At 49.2% G+C, this 16,667-nt stretch overlaps 1 protein-coding gene across 1 annotated transcript in view; it reads right to left on the reverse strand.

Annotated features, from left to right (window-relative positions):
• Positions 1 to 16,667, reverse strand: part of HMCN2 (hemicentin 2) — a 769,579-nt gene that overhangs the window by 454,194 nt on the left and 298,718 nt on the right. Inside the window, exon 16 of the mRNA XM_085613971.1 lies at positions 1,860 to 2,042. Within this exon, the coding sequence (XP_085470097.1) occupies positions 1,860 to 2,042 (183 nt within the window). The remainder of the gene's footprint in view (positions 1 to 1,859; positions 2,043 to 16,667) is intronic.

Below are 16,667 nucleotides of genomic sequence, written 5' to 3' on the forward strand. Positions count from 1 at the left end.
AGCCTCCCTCTTCACCCTTAATTGGCTCCCCCAGTCAGAGATGGCACCCCCATACCCCCCCAGATAGCACCTACATATTTTAGGCTGAGCCCTTCTTAGATGGTACTCACAATTAAAGTCATAGCCCTACTTAGATGGCACACACATGTACAAGTGCTGCCCTCCTTATAGGGCACACATATGTACAGACAGAGCCCACTTTGCATGGCACACATGTATACAGTCCGAACCCTCTTAGATGCCGCATTTACAGGAAGAGCCCCCTCAGATGGCACACACATGTACACTCAGAGCCCCCTTAGGTGCCACATGTACAGGCAGAGCCCCCTCAGACGGCACACACACGTACAGTTGCAGCCCCTGCTTAGATGACACACATATATACAGTCTGAGCCACCTTAGATGCCGCATTTACAGGAAGAGCCCCCTCAGATGGCACACACATGTACAGGCTGAGTCCCCTCAGATGGCACACACATCTACAGGCAGAGCCCCCTCAAATGGCACACATATATACAGTCCGAGCCCCCTTAGATGCCACATTTACAGGAAGAGCCCCCTCAGATGGCACACACATGTACAAGTGCAGTTCCTCTTTAGATGGCACACATATGTGCAGTCAGCGCCCCCTTAGATGCCACATTTACAGGATGAGCTCCCTCAGATGGCACACACATGTGCAAGTCCCGCCCTTCCTTAGATGGCACACACATGTACAGGCAGAGCCCCTCAGATGGCACACACATGTACAAGTGGATTACCGCTTAGATGGCACATATATGTACAGTCAGAGCCCTCTCAGATGGCACACACATGTACAAGTGCATCCCCTCTTTAGATGGCACACATATGTACAGTCAGAGCCCCCTTAGATGCCACATTTACAGGCAGAGCTCCCTCAGATGGAATACACATGTACAGGCAGAGCCCCCTCAGATGGCACACACATGTACAAGTTCCTACCCACCTTAGATGGCACACATATGTACAATCAGAGCCCCCTTAGATGGCACACCCATGTACACATGCAGCCCCTCCTTTGATGGTACACATATGTGCAGTCAGAGCCCCGTTAGATGGCACACACATGTACACATGCAGCCCCTTCCTAGATGGTACATATAAGTGCAGTCAGAGCCCCCTTAGATGGCACACACATGTACACGCGCAGCCTCTCCTTAGATGGTACACATATGTGCAGTCAGAGGCCACTTAGATGGCACACATGTACATGTGGAGCCCCTTTTAGATGGCACACATATGTGCAGTCAGAGGCCCCTTAGATGCCAAATTGACAGGCAGAGTCCCCTCAGATGGCACACACGTACAGACAGAGCCCACTCAGATGGCACACCATGTACGAGGGCCGCCCCTCCTTAGATGGCAAACATATGCACAGTCAGAGCCCCCTTAGATGCCACATTTACATGCCATGCCCCCTCCGATGGCACACATATGTACAAGTGGAGCCCCCCTTGGATGGCACACATACGTACAGTCAGAGGTTCAGATGGCACACACATGTACACATGCAGCCCCTCCTTAGATAGTACACATATGTAAAGTCAGTGGTTCAGATGGCACACACATGTACACGTGCAGTCCCTCCTTAGATTGTACACATATGTACAGTCAGAGCCCCCTTAGATGCCACATTTACAGGGAGAGTCCCCTCAGATGGCACACATAAGTACAGTCAGAGGCTCAGAGCCCCATCAGATGGCAAATATATGTACAACTGCAGCCCCTCCTCGAATGGCACATATATGTACAGTCAGAGCCCCTTAGGTGGCAAATACATGTACAAGTGCACCCCCCCTCAGATGACACACGCATTGGCAAGCAGAACCTACTCTTACCTTCCAATGAGAGGTGCCCCACCTCCAGCTGCTGAGCGCCCCCTTGAGACCAGATCGGTGCCCCATCCGCCCTGGCCCAGGTGATCTTCGGTGGAGGGATACCCTCCGCGCGGCACAGAAGAGTGACGCCATCCGCGACGGCTACAGAGATGTCCGAGGGGGAATTCGTGAATTTGGGGGGTGCTGGCGGGAGACAGAGAGAGAAACCTTCAGCAAAATCTGTTGGCAGTGAAATGCACTGTGGTGGGAAAATACATACATCTCCCTAGGGTCATACTTCGTATCTAGCGCTGCAAGTCTGCAATATCCAGGCGCTATGGAAACCCAGCTCAACTTCGTACTGTGGGATACTAGTCAGCATTTCAAGGTGGGTGCAACTTACCAAGTGATGTAATTCGTTGGGGGGAACACCTTTGGTTGACCCTCAAAAGTGTCAAAACAATGAGAACATATAATAATCCATATTTTGTGGGTCCCTCAGTCTCTTGAACCCGGGTCTTTGTGCTCAACACGAACTTTTAAATGTCCCACTAACACAGAGAGGGGTTCAAGAAAAAGAGAGCGGTGCAACTTAAAAGGCCATCACCCTTTAGAAAGGATTTGTCATGGGTGCTTAAAAATAATGTGAATTTTGGACGCTGCTTGCGTTTAACAGGCAGCTGCCCCCTGCTATGTCTAAATAATGATGTATAATTTGCCCATTGGAAGAATAGGCACTTTCTGGTTCTGGTTGTTCATGGAGGACACGTCCCCCTTAGTTTCTTGCAGCTGAAGTAACCAGTCTGGATTCAGCAGCAGAAAACAACTAATAAACAGACTGGTTTTAACAGTTTCCTAAAAGATTGACAGGGAAGAGCTTGGTCAGGCAGGGTCGGTCGCCAAAGGATGCCGGTTTAGTTTGGACAACAGAGAATTTGTCATTTGATCTTAAAACACTGGAGGATTTTTGCCAATTGAGTTTGTCAACCATGAACCCCAGACACGATGGGTGCGTGGCTCTGTGGGCGACCACCACTGCTGTGACAGAGTCCGGGTTCAGACAGCAGCCGATGGACTTGTCTTGGTAAGGAGTTGATGCTGACGCTGCTCGCCGAGCAATCAGGCTGCGGGCGCTGAATCAGCTCGAGTGCTTGATTCATGAGGCAGGAGTGGAGATGGAAACAGAGCTGGCAGAGTCCAATCACTATTGGACCAAAGCACTGATGAGCGGCATTAAAACTGTTTTCAAAAAATGAAATATTATCAGAGGGCAATAGGATGAGAAACCACAGGAACTAGTCCCTTTGGCAGCATGGAGAAAGGGACAGAAACCAAGTAAATGCCCAGCTTATGAACCACGGAGAAGAGGCGGGGCAATGGCCATAGGTAGGCGGATAAGGCGGGAGGCGTGGTTGACAGGTCCGTTGGTGGGTTTTAGCCATCCACCACTGAATGAACTGAAGACTATTGGACATAGTGGGAGACTGAAGTGAGCATCGATCGATCCCAATAATCAACTGAGCATCATCGGCGTACATATAAAATCTAGCTCTGGCGAGGAGAACAGTCGAGTAAGTGGAGGCAGATAGATATTGAACAAAAGGCGGCGAGAGATTGAGCCTGAAGAACAACTAAGGTAAGAGGGTCGTTGGAGATTTTAATTAAGGGGTGGTGACAATCTGAAGGCGTCTTGTCAGATAAGAGATCCTCCAATCCTTTACAGTACCTGTAACTCCAGCCGTCTCAATTCTAGGAAATAGCAGTGATTGGTCAAATGTATCAAAAGCAGAGGATGCGTCTAGGAGGACTTATGGCCCACTTTGGCCAACCACTGTCGGCTAGTCCATGGGAATCATCTAGGACCACCACTGCAACTTCAGTGCTGCTTAGAGGTCTAAAGGCAGCTCGAAATGAAAGCAGAAGGTTATTGTCTCCAATAACATCTTGAATCTGGTGAAAAGCCAACTTTAAAAGGATTTCAGACCAGTAAGGAAGCAGAGAAAATAGTCTGAAGTTGTTGACCACAGAGGGATGCAAGGAAGGTCTTTTCAGCAAAGGTTTAACCTTTGTTGTTTTCTATATATTGGGGAAAGTACCTGACATAAGAGGTGTGTTGAAGGTTGTTAACAACTTGTCTAATATTACTATACAATACTAAAAGAGCAAAGCCATTTTTCTGGTGTTGAGTCTGGAAAGGAGTCGGAGGAACCGTTCTTGGTAATAGTTTCTAGTGGACTTCGTTGGAAATGAGAACAAAATTGGAAAGCGTGCTGGTGCAGGGTTGCTGCATGATAAAAGAATCAAAAGATCAAGGCATAGAAATCCCTTTAGATGCAATGTAATCGCAGATCCTAACGATTTTGTTATAGAAAAGTTTGGCCAAGTCATCGCAGGAGCTGTCGGAACGCGGATAGTATTTGAAGACGCCTCAGAAACCTGGAGTTCATTAATGAGTTTAAATAACTCCTTTGCTGGACTGGGGGCATGTGAATCCGTTTTATTTTGATACCATATTTTGCTTCACTTATTTTTGATTTATGAATTTTCAGTTTAGTGGTACAGAGACTAGTAATAGTGGACAGATTCCCTCCAGAGCCTTTTTCCCTGTCTGTGATTGAGTTTAAGTCCGCCGAGTTCAGGAGAGAACCAATGGTTAGACTGTTTCATGGAAGAGATTTTACATTTACTTAAAACACTAAAGAAGATCAAAGTGTTGACCAAAGTCTGGACAAAGGTTAAAAGCCCCAACGTTAATGCTGTGCTCGCTGCAGTCTCCAAGGGGTTATTCCAAATCTGTTTAAGACGGGCTGCAATGGACTCGGCTGGACCCTTTCTCTGCTGTCTACTTTGAAGACACCCATCAGAATAATAGCTTTGACAGATGGTAAGAAGGTCGCAACAAATGGATGCAATTTTGTATAGGGAAGCCCCCCCCCCCCCCATCACTGAGTTCAGAGCCATCTCCAGGAAAACGTTCTCCCTGTGGGTGTTGGGGGTGAATTCTCCATATTTAAGAAGAAGCCTAGGGCCCGATTCACAGAACTAACTTAAGACAAAATACTAAACTTACTATTATTTCGGTATTCACCGAAGTTAGGAGTCCTAACTTTACTACCCCTAAACTGAGAAAAATCCTAATTTTAAGACTTTCGGTATTCACAGAAGGCATTTAGGAGTCCTAAAGTTAGGAGTCCTAACTTTACTGCTCCTAAACTGAGAAAAATCATAACTTTAAGACTTTCGGTATTCACAGAAAGCATTTAGGAGTCCTAAAGTTAGGACTCCTAACTTCTGTGAATACCGAAATGAGTAAGTGCCTTCTGTGAATACCGAAATGAGTAAGTGACTTCTGTGAATACCCAAATGGAAGTAAGTTTAGGATTTTGTCTTAAGTTAGTTCTGTGAATCGGGCCCATAGACTGTGAGTTTGCATCAACTCCTACATGCTGCTTTGCATTGCTTTAGTGAGCTGCCCTTCCCGAACCAGTCGTCTAGGTGGGGTGTACGTGCATTTCCTGCCTTCTTAGATAGACCGGAATCACTGCAAGGCATGTTGTCAAAAGTACCCTCGGGCAGATTTAGTCCTGAACCGCAGTACTCTGAATGATGATGTAAGTTGTTGACGACACACCTCAGGTACTTTTCATTCATCGGGATATGGAAGTAGGCATCCCAGAGGTCTACTGTTACGAGGTAGTTGATTTACCTCATCCTCGGAATGATCTTTTGCATTGTGATCGTTGTCTGTGTCCTGATGAACTTGTCTAGGGGACTGAGTTCTAGGACTGGTCTCAGGGATAAGTACTGTTCTGGGGCAAGGAAATACATGGAGAAAACTCATTTTTGTACTCCATCTTGGAGACCTCTTCTATGGCCTCTTTCTGTAGTAGTTCCTTTATCTTTGGTTGCAGGAGCACTAGTTTTTATTCTCTGCAAAAAAACACATTTTGGGGTTTTTGTTGTGACCGCATTTTCTGTAGTTCTATGCACTATCTGTACTTTATGGAGTTTAGCACCAATGTGCTGGCAGTTGTCTTCCTCCTTTCCTGAAGGAAACCTTGTAATCTGCCCCCCTACAGGTGTTTGATGTCGTGGGCAACCTTGTGCTCAGTTGCTTTGCTTAGGCAGCCGCCCTTCACGCATTAAAAGGGCCGGTGACTGTTGCACTATCAAGCCAGACCTAAAAATCCATGCAGGTTAAGGACTGCCCTCCTCCCATCAGTGCTGGTACCAGAGAACAACAGACACCATAAATGACCTTGCTATCTAAGAGACTTTAATAGCCTCACAATGTCATGTGAGTGACCCTGAGAGTTCAACCTCAGGCACCTGGATAAATAAACAAAATGACCACATCTGCGTGGAGGGAAAACACTTTTTTGTGGAAGCACGCAACTTTTGCCCAATCAAAACATGTACACCTGCCCCCAATATGTGGGCGGAGCCAAAGCCCCTCTAGGGATGCTCACATAATTGTTGGGCGACAGCTGAGCTGCCAAGCCAGATAATAAAAAAGGCAATGGGAGGAATGCTTGCAATAAGTCTAATCACTGGCAACCACTTGGGGTAGCATTCCAATCCATCATTCTTTTGAGCACCATGTCACTGCACTTTAGACCCAGCCATAAGCAAATCAATGTTGACCCTGCTCCAGTAGGAACAGACCAGACCGAACTGCCAAATCAGGTTCTCCCTGAATGGGAACATAAGCAACCAACGGCCAGTTTCACCCTGATTGGGGCTCTCAGTGGCACAGTGAGCATGGGACCACGTCTAGGTATACCCATGGCCACTTAGGGCAGTACAGGAAACACACAAACGGTGATAGGAAGCTGCTCGAAGTAAGTCCAACCGCTGGCACTCGCACAGGGTAGCATTCCAACCCATCGTTATTTTGCCCACTTTGCCACCTCAGATAGGACCCAGTCATGTGGTCCTAGCCATAAACCTGTATTTTTAGATGATAAAAGTTGTAAGACTTCACAGTGGTTCAGATTTATTAATCAAATCCAGGTCACCTGACCCAAGGGCTGCAGCCACAAGGTTTGAAAGGTTTGAAAGGTTTGGTAGGCGTTCAGCTATATATTTAAGCCCCCACCCCATTGGATGACAGATTTGTAGTGTCCTGAGAACGCGTCACAGGCAGCCCCACTCAGAAGGTTGCCCCTACACTCACCCGAGCCCATCCAATAAGGTGACCCTGCTAATAAAAGGGGTCTGGGCACATGTGCCCTCACTCCAGATGCACTCTGCCATCATACAGGCCTAGGGCCCACACACCACAACACTGAATGCTCCTTAAAACAGAAATGGAAGTACTCAAAGCGTGTGTAGACTTCCTGAAATCTAGTTTGATGTTCCAAACACCAGGAGTCCATGATCTGGGGGCACTTCTGTGCCCTTCAGACAGTGTTAATAGGGAACTGACCGCAGTAATAGGCATTTTCTGGAGCTATGCAGGGTTCGAGTCGAGGCCTGAAAATCTACAATATGGGGCCTTCAGGTGCTGGTGAGATGGTGTGTGTCTGGGGGTGACTTTGTGGAAGTAGGGTGCCCATGTCTACGTGCATGGGCAGCACATTTTGTGTCCCCATAGCCCATTGGAAATGCATGAGGCCTGAGCCGTTGTCTGTAACACAGTCTGGGGAAAAAGGGCTTTTCCTTCACACAAACCTGGGTATCAATCAATCAATTGCTAGTCGTAGAGCGCAGCTTATCACCGTGAGGGGATCCAGGAACTGTGAAACTGGCCTAGTCGAAGAGCCAGGTCATGAGTTTCTTCCTGAAGTCTGCGGGCGTGGGAGATGTTCGGAGGGGGAGGGCATTTCAGGACGTTTCGGCGGTGTAGAAGAAGGAGCGTCCTCCACTGTGGCTACGGCGGATGTGCGGTGTCTGGCGAGGGAGGCAGAGCGGAGTTTCTGGATGGCTGGTGTAAGTTCAGTCGGTGGTTCATGTATGCAGGCCCTTGGTCATGAAGGGCTTTGTAAACACGGGTCAGTAGTTTGAATTGGCAACTTTTCTGGACGGGGAGCCAGTGGAGGGCTCTCAGGTGCTGGGTGATATTGAGTCCATTTGGGCAGGTTGAGGATCAGTCCGGCTACTGAGCTCTGTATCGTCTGGACCCAGCGCAAGGGAGAAGTCGCTGAGGTGCTGGTGAGCCAAAGAGATATCCACCTGCCCAGCCGCACATAGGGGCTTCCAAGCATGGTGTCTCCTATCCATAAACGCCTGGAACCGATGCCAGGCTGCAGTTAGAAGCACCAGGCAGACATCGCTCAGAGCCGGCTGTCTGGGTGATCATGTGCCAAAATCCATCTCTGATCTGTCCACACGTCATCCATGCCCGTCGTGAGCAGAGCCAGACTAGAAGCGTGAAACAAGTGCAGCTGGTGTACCTTGGATAGAGTCAGATAGGGCGATGGGCCTAAAATCACAAACATTATCCATGGGCAGCTGGGACTACAATGATGAGCTTTGCGCATCCAAATTCAGAGCCTTTGCAGAGAGTCTTTCAATTGTACTGAACCACTCTGACCCCCACATGTCCCTGTGCCATCCAGTAACATGAGCAGCACAGGACTCTCTCAGTGCATCTTAGTCCTGACCCGCAGCACCCCTCAGGGGTTCTCGCCTAGTAATGTAAGCCGCACACAGCTCTCCCAGTGCACCTCAGTCCTGACCCGCGGCACCCCTCAGGGGTTCTAGCCTAGTAATGTAAGCCGCACACAGCTCTCCAATGTACCTCAGTCCTAACCCACAGCTCTCCCAGTGCACCTCAGTCCTGAACCGCAGCACCCCCCAGGGGTTCTAGCCTAGTAATGTAAGCCGCTCACAGCTCTCCCAGTGCACCTCAGTCCTGACCCGCGGCACCCCTCAGGGGTTCTAGCCTAGTAATGTAAGCTGCACACAGCTCTCCAATGTTCCTCAGTCCTGACCCGCGGCACCCCTCAGGGGTTCTCGCCTAGTAATGTAAGCCGCACACAGCTCTCCCAGTGCACCTCAGTCCTGACCCGCGGCACCCCTCAGGGGTTCTAGCCTAGTAATGTAAGCTGCACACAGCTCTCCAATGTTCCTCAGTCCTGACCCGCGGCACCCCTCAGGGGTTCTAGCCTAGTAGTGTAAGCCGCACACAGCTCTCCAATGTTCCTCAGTCCTGACCCGCTGCACCCCTCAGGGGTTCTAGCCTAGTAATGTAAGCCGCACACAGCTCTCCAATGTACCTCAGTCCTAACCCACAGCTCTCCCAGAGCACCCCAGTCCTAAACCGCGGTACCCCTCAGGGGTTCTAGCCTAGTAATGTAAGCCGCACACAGCTCTCCAATGTACCTCAGTCCTAACCCACAGCTCTCCCAGTGCACCTCAGTCCTGAACCGCAGCACCCCCCAGGGGTTCTAGCCTAGTAATGTAAGCCGCTCACAGCTCTCCCAGTGCACCTCAGTCCTGACCCGCGGCACCCCTCAGGGGTTCTAGCCTAGTAATGTAAGCTGCACACAGCTCTCCAATGTTCCTCAGTCCTGACCCGCGGCACCCCTCAGGGGTTCTCGCCTAGTAATGTAAGCCGCACACAGCTCTCCCAGTGCACCTCAGTCCTGACCCGCGGCACCCCTCAGGGGTTCTAGCCTAGTAATGTAAGCTGCACACAGCTCTCCAATGTTCCTCAGTCCTGACCCGCGGCACCCCTCAGGGGTTCTAGCCTAGTAGTGTAAGCCGCACACAGCTCTCCAATGTTCCTCAGTCCTGACCCGCTGCACCCCTCAGGGGTTCTAGCCTAGTAATGTAAGCCGCACACAGCTCTCCAATGTACCTCAGTCCTAACCCACAGCTCTCCCAGAGCACCCCAGTCCTAAACCGCGGTACCCCTCAGGGGTTCTAGCCTAGTAATGTAAGCCGCACACAGCTCTCCAATGTTCCTCAGTCCTGACCCGCGGCAACCCTCAGGGGTTCTAGCCTAGTAATGTAAGCCGCACACAGCTCTCCAATGTACCTCAGTCCTAACCCACAGCTCTCCCAGAGCACCCCAGTCCTAAACCGCGGTACCCCTCAGGGGTTCTAGCCTAGTAATGTAAGCTGCACACAGCTCTCCAATGTTCCTCAGTCCTGACCCGCGGCAACCCTCAGGGGTTCTAGCCTAGTAATGTAAGCCGCACACAGCTCTCCAATGTTCCTCAGTCCTGACCCGCTGCACCCCTCAGGGGTTCTAGCCTAGTAATGTAAGCTGCACACAGCTCTCCAATGTTCCTCAGTCCTGACCCGCGGCAACCCTCAGGGGTTCTAGCCTAGTAATGTAAGCTGCACACAGCTCTCCAATGTTCCTCAGTCCTGACCCGCGGCAACCCTCAGGGGTTCTAGCCTAGTAATGTAAGCCGCACACAGCTCTCACAGTGCGCCTCAGTCCTAAACCGCGGTACCCCTCAGGGGTTCTAGCCTAGTAGTGTAAGCCGCACACAGCTCTCCCAGTGCACCTCAGTCCTGAACCGCGGCACCCCTCGGGGGTTCTAGCTTACTAATATAAGCGGCACACAGCTCTCCCAGTGCACCTCAGTTCTCACCGGCGGCACCCCTCAGGGTTTCTAGCCTAGTAATGTAAGCTGCTCACAGCTCTCCCAGTGCACGTCAGTCCTGACCCACAGCTCTCCCAGTTCACCACAGTCCTGAACCGCGGCACCCCTCAGGGCTTCTAGCTTAGTAATGTAAGCCGCACACAGCTCTCCCAGTGCACCTCAGTCCTGAACCGCAGCACCCCTCAGGGATTCTAGCTTAGTAATGTAAGCCACACACAGCTCTCCCAGTGCACCTCAGTCCTGACCCCCAGCTCTCCCAGTTCACCTCAGTCCTGAACCGCGGCACCCCTCAGGGCTTCTAGCTAGGTAATGTAAGCGGCACACAGCTCTCCCAGTTCACCTCAGTCCTGAACCGCGGCACCCCTCAGGGGTTGTAGCTTAGTAATGTAAGCCGCACACAGCTCTCCCAGTGCACCTCAGTCCTGACCCGCGGCACCCCTCAGGGGTTGTAGCTTAGTAATGTAAGCCGCACACAGCTCTCCCAGTGCACCTCAGTCCTGACCCGCGGCATCCCTCAGGGTTTCTAGCCTAGTAATGTAAGCTGCACACAGCTCTCCCAGTGCACCTCAGTCCTGACCCACAGCTCTCCCAGTGCACCTCAGTCCTGAACCGCGGCACCCGTCAGGGCTTCTAGCTTAGTAATGTAAGCGGCACACAGCTCTCCCAGTGCACCTCAGTTCTGAACCACGGCACCCCTCGGGGGTTTTAGTCTCAGTCGTGGACGGCACGACTCACGGGTGGAGGGGTGGAGTGTTTGCGTGGGGGTTCGCGCAGCAGAGCGGGTTAATTTAAAAATAAAATAAACGTACCTTCCCGAGTCACACGTCGTCTCTGCTCCTGACCTGCTCTCCTGCTGTCCTGCCTCTGGCAGGAACAGGAAACAGGCAGCCTCCCTCCCCACCCCTCCCCTCAAAAAAAGAAATTATGTAAGCTACATACAGCTCTCCCAGTGCACCTCAGTCCTGATCACTGCTCTCCCAGTGCACCTCAATCCTGCCCGCGGCAGCTCTAATGGGTTCTAGCCTAATAGTGTAATTTACACACGGTTCTTCCGGTGCACCTCAGTCCTGACCACCAGAACCCCTCAAGGGTGTTAGTCTAAGTAATGCGATTCACACACAGCTCTCCCAGTGCACCTCAGTCTCACCTGCAGCACTGCCAGGGAAGACACAGAGACCTGAGCCAATCTACCTCAGTGTAGGTAAGTGTCGCTTTTTGACATAGCCGTCCCTACTTTTTGCCTGGTAAATGATACGATTTCGTCTGAAAGTGCACTGGGTTCCTACTAACCGGGTCACCAGGGCCAAATCTCTCTCCCAAAACTGTACAATTGTTTCCCCCAATTGACAATACCTTTAGTACTCTCTGTAAGTCCCTAAATGGCACGCCTGGTACCTAGGGCCTGAGGTACTAATGAGGGTCCCTAAGGGCTGTACCCCCCTAAGGGACCCCTCACCAAACTCATGCAAGACTGCCATTGCAGGCTGCATGTTTTGATGCAAGCAAAAGTGAAAACACAACATGACACTCATCCCTGTGAGCCATGATACATAACACTGCATGTGGTATTTGCAAGTCACCCATACAGCAGGTCGTGCAGCCCTAAAGCAGGGTGACTGATACCACATGCGTGGGCATATCTGTACGAGCAGATATATCCCAGTGCTGGTCAGTTTCATTACTGCCAGTACAAGTGGACCAGGGAAGCCATCTAAAGACATGTGCTGGACACTGCTGAAAATGAGTTCCCCAGCTGCATGATGGATTCAGTGAAACTAGGGATGTTTGCTATCAAACATCTCACATTATTGAACCTGCATTGATTCCAGTAGTGGACTTACTAATACATGCACCCAGAGGGTGGATTTCGGCCCAGATCTCTGTACTGGAGATGAATGTTTGACAATCATCAGCATTCCGTCCATCATTTCTTGGTCGAGCTACAGCGCATGCGCTGTCTGCAAGACCTGCTGTAATCAGTACTATTACTTTTTTCCAGCCTGCTACTTACAATTGGTTGAATCCCCTGTCCTTCTTCTTTGCCGCCTTCTTATTCACTTGCTTTGCTGGTGCGTCACTTCCCTTCAAGGGTGAGGTGCACCGGTAAAGTACAGTTTCTCTATGCTTTGCTTTCTCGGCTGTTGTGTGGGAGATAATTTTTAAAATCTTTACTTTCCGCCATGGCTGACGATCGTCAGTGCTTGCTCTTCGGTGCGCTTATGTGTAATTGTTCTGCAGCTCTTCAGTGCTTGCTCTTTCACGCGCTTATGCGTAATTGTTTCCTCTTGTAGGCGTTCATCCAAAGAGTTTGCATCAAAAGCATTTTGCATTCTGCTTTATAACATAGTGCTAAGGGCAATTCCTGCTTTGCCAATGCTTGTTTGACTAAAGCACATGCTTATGCTTATGCGTAATTGTTGCCTCCTGTAGGCGTTCATCCATAGAATTTGCATTTTGTATTCCGCTTGTAACGTAGTGCTTTTGGCAATTCTTGCTTTGCCAATGCTTGTTTGACTAAAGCACCTAGAGAAAGAATCCCATTTTGGAACACATTGTAGAGTTTAGGAAACGATCCTTGCCGCAGGCGGAACACCTGGCCCTCTTGAAGACTAAAGCGGAAGGGAAGGTACATCAGAAATACATACAGCGCAGCAAGAATGGAGGAGACAGGGCGGCAGTTGGCGTGTGTTCTATGACTGGATCTTTCCGTCAGTTGTCTCCCACAAGACGTGCCGCCTCCAAACACTTCAAGTTTGTGAAAAACCTCATTGATGAACAGAACAAAATTAATTCTAATGAGAATCCACCACCAACCAATATATGAAGTTCATGGTGAGTATAGGTTAATGTGCGCTCGTGAGAATGAATAGTCCGAACGCATAATGATATACATACCTCCCAACCAGTAAAGGTTGCAGTCGATTGCTCTTCGACTTTACAATGATGGTTTTTGGTCCCTAAGAAGTCGATACTTTTTTACTTTTATTTACAGTGCAAGTCAACAGGTAAAACGCAGTTCTTTTTCCTGATGCAAAGGCTTCCGACTTGACATGATTCTATATATATGTTGTTAACTCAACCTGTAATAGTAGTAAGTGGACCAATAAAAGAATTATCTGTTCAGAAAAACGTGCATTTAATACCAGTCATGAAGGGCTCGACTGGGAATGTTTTCTAACTCGAATAGCGCTGTAAATGAAATATAGAAAGGCATGGGCGGGTTTGAGGAGTCCAATCCCTACTAGAACGCTTGTACTACCAGGACCGCTTTGGAATCATCGGAATCTTTCGAGGGGAAAAGGGGAAGGAGCAAAGTGACAAGGTAAAATGATGCTTTGTGACTGCCGGATGAAAACTTTAACACTGTTGGAATATTTGATGGCCGTTGCTGATGTTAATCTACCTTTGCATTGAGCAAGATTTGTACTTTCAATATTTGTGTGACTGAAGTTGGGGTTTAAACATGCTACAACTTTTCATAGTATGAACTGTAAATACGTGAACATTCATAAAGGAGCTCCAACAATAATACATAAAAGAGCTATTGGCATTGTAAATGGCAATGCCTTTTGTTTATGTGTTTTAAAAACCTGCAAGCCGCAATGTGTAAACACGCACTGTGTACTATGGGGGTTTTCTTAACACATATATAAAAGGCATAGTCATTTACAATGCCAGTAGCTCAACTCTCGCAAATGCGAGGCCTATTGCATTGCAAATGCTTGTTTTGTGTTGGTATAGTCGCCTCAATTTGGAAGGGTATGCCCTCCTCTAACTGAGGATGGAAGTGTTCTGTGCTCAGACAGACGCCCAGACAGGAGTCTTAGACAACCAAAGTTATTGTTGGCGATTATAGTCCCTCTTTTGAGTCTGATGTCCGTCTCATCCATCCTAAGTGGGTTCCGTGCTCACTATGCCATGTGATTCGAGCTGGCCTGGCTGATGAGGGGAGGTACTCCATAACCAGTCCCAGGATGCTTGTTTACGGTCCCTGGAGGGCCTGGCCAGGCAGTTTGGGCTGGACTGTACCCATGGGGAGCAGGGCCAAGACTGATATGCATAGAGCTGAGTCCAAACTCAAATGGCATGGTGAGCAAAAGAACACTGGATTTACTGGGGGTGATGTTGGACAATGTTCAGCATTCCGTCTGCCATTTTTTTGTGTTGCGATACCACCTGTGTCACAGCATGCAGTCCATGTCCTCTGCCCTCTACACTCAATAACATCTGTTAACCAAGTGAGAGAGAGGGCTTGTGAACATGCTCGCCCGGCTGTTAGATTGTCCACCCAATGCAGGTATCTCAACCGGCAGAAGAAAAGGAATATGCTACTTACCAGTATGCATCTGTTCTTGGCATGTAGAGCTGCAGAGTTGTACACTTAGCATAGGTCGCCATCTGGTGTTGGGCCCGGATGTTTGCAGTTTGTTTTTCTTCTTGGACCGTCTTTGGAAGTCACGAGTTTGGTGACTCCTCCTTCGGTCCGTACTGCGCATGGGCTTCGGCTCCATCCTCAGATTGTTTTTCGCCAACAGGGAAATGATGGAGCGTAGTAATAACAGTGAGAAACCCATGTGTGTTGTATCTAAATAAGATGGACTGGAACGGATACAGGTAGCCGGGGAGGCGGGTGGGCGTGTACAACTCTGCAGCTCTACATGCCAAGAACAGATGCATACTGGTAAGTAGCATATTCCGTTCGAGGCATATGAGCTGCAGATTGTACACTTAGCATAGATTATATAGCAGTACCCAACCTTAGCGGCGACCACCGGTATCCGTTGCAGCTGTTTGAAAGAGTGTTTTTAGTACAGCCTGGCCCACCCTAGCTTGCTGCTGGGAATGCACATCTACACAGTAGTGTTTTGTGAATGTGTGCGGTGTAGACCATGTGGCTGCCTTGCATATGTCATCTAAGGGTATATTCCCTAGAAAAGCCATAGAAGCCCCTAACTTTCTTGTAGAGTGGGCTTTAGGGGGAACAGATAATGTTCTCTTTGCCTTCTGATAGCAAATTTGTATGCATTTTACAATCCACCTAGCTATCCCTGATTTTGAGATGGGGTTGCCTTTATGTGGTGGAGAAAAGGAAACGAACAACTGTTTGGTCTTCCTGAAGGGTTGCGTTCTTTGTATGTAATATAGCAACGCTCTTTTCACATCTAGTGTGTGTAAGGCCCTTTCCGCAACAGATTGGGGTTGCGAAAAGAAGACAGGTAATTCCACTGATTGATTGAGGTGGAAGGGGGTAATGACTTTGGGCAGGAACTTCGGATTAGTTCGAAGTATGACCTTGCTGTGATGCATTTGTATGTAAGGTTCCTGTATGGTGAACGCTTGTATTTCACCAACCCTTCTAAGGGAAGTGATAGCTACAAGGAAAGCTGTTTTCCAGGTGAGAAATTGTAGCTCACATTTGTGCATTGGTTCGAAGGGCGGACCCATTAGTCGTGTAAGGACCAAATTTAGATTCCATACAGGGGAGGGTGGTGCCCTGGGAGGAATTACTCGTTTAAGGCCTTCCATGAAGGCTTTAATAGCGGACACTCTGAAGAGTGACAAATGCTGTCTGTTTTGTAGATAGGCAGCGATCGCTGCTAGGTGTAGGCGTATGGATGAATACGCCAGGTTACACCTGTGAAGATGGAGCAGATAGCATATGATGTGTTGTATGGATGCATCTAGAGGGTTGATTGTATTGTTACGGCAGTACATTACAAATCTTTTCCACTTTGCGGCATAGCATGCTCTAGTGGTAGGACGTCTGGCTTCCATGATGATGTTCATGCAATCAGGGGGAAGGTTAAGGTACCCGAATTCTAAGATTTCAGGAGCCAGATCGCCAGGTTGAGCTGAGCTGGGTCCGGGTGCCTGATTTCTCCATGGTTCTGGGTTAGGAGGCATGGGGAAAGGTGCAGTTTTTGATGTGGTACCACTGATAGTTGTAGTAGCGTGGTGTACCACGGCTGTCTGGCCCACGTCGGAGCTACCAGAATGAGTGTGAGGGAGTGCTGTTGTAGTTTCCTGACCACTAATGGAATTAGTGGGAGTGGTGGAAAGGCGTATGCAAATCTGCCTGACCAGTTCATCCATATCGCATTGCCCTTGGACAATGGGTGTGGGTATCTGGCGGCGAAGCTTGGGCATTTTTTGTTTTCGTGGGTGGCGAAGAGGTCTATTTGAGGATGCCCCCACTGTTGGAAGAATGGGTGAAGAACTTGTGGATGCAGTTCCCATTCGTGTAGTTGTTGAGTCTGTCTGCTGAGCA

The sequence above is a fragment of the Triturus cristatus genome, chromosome 1_2 (genome assembly GCF_964204655.1).
Source record: "Triturus cristatus chromosome 1_2, aTriCri1.1, whole genome shotgun sequence".
NCBI lineage: Eukaryota > Metazoa > Chordata > Amphibia > Caudata > Salamandridae > Triturus > Triturus cristatus.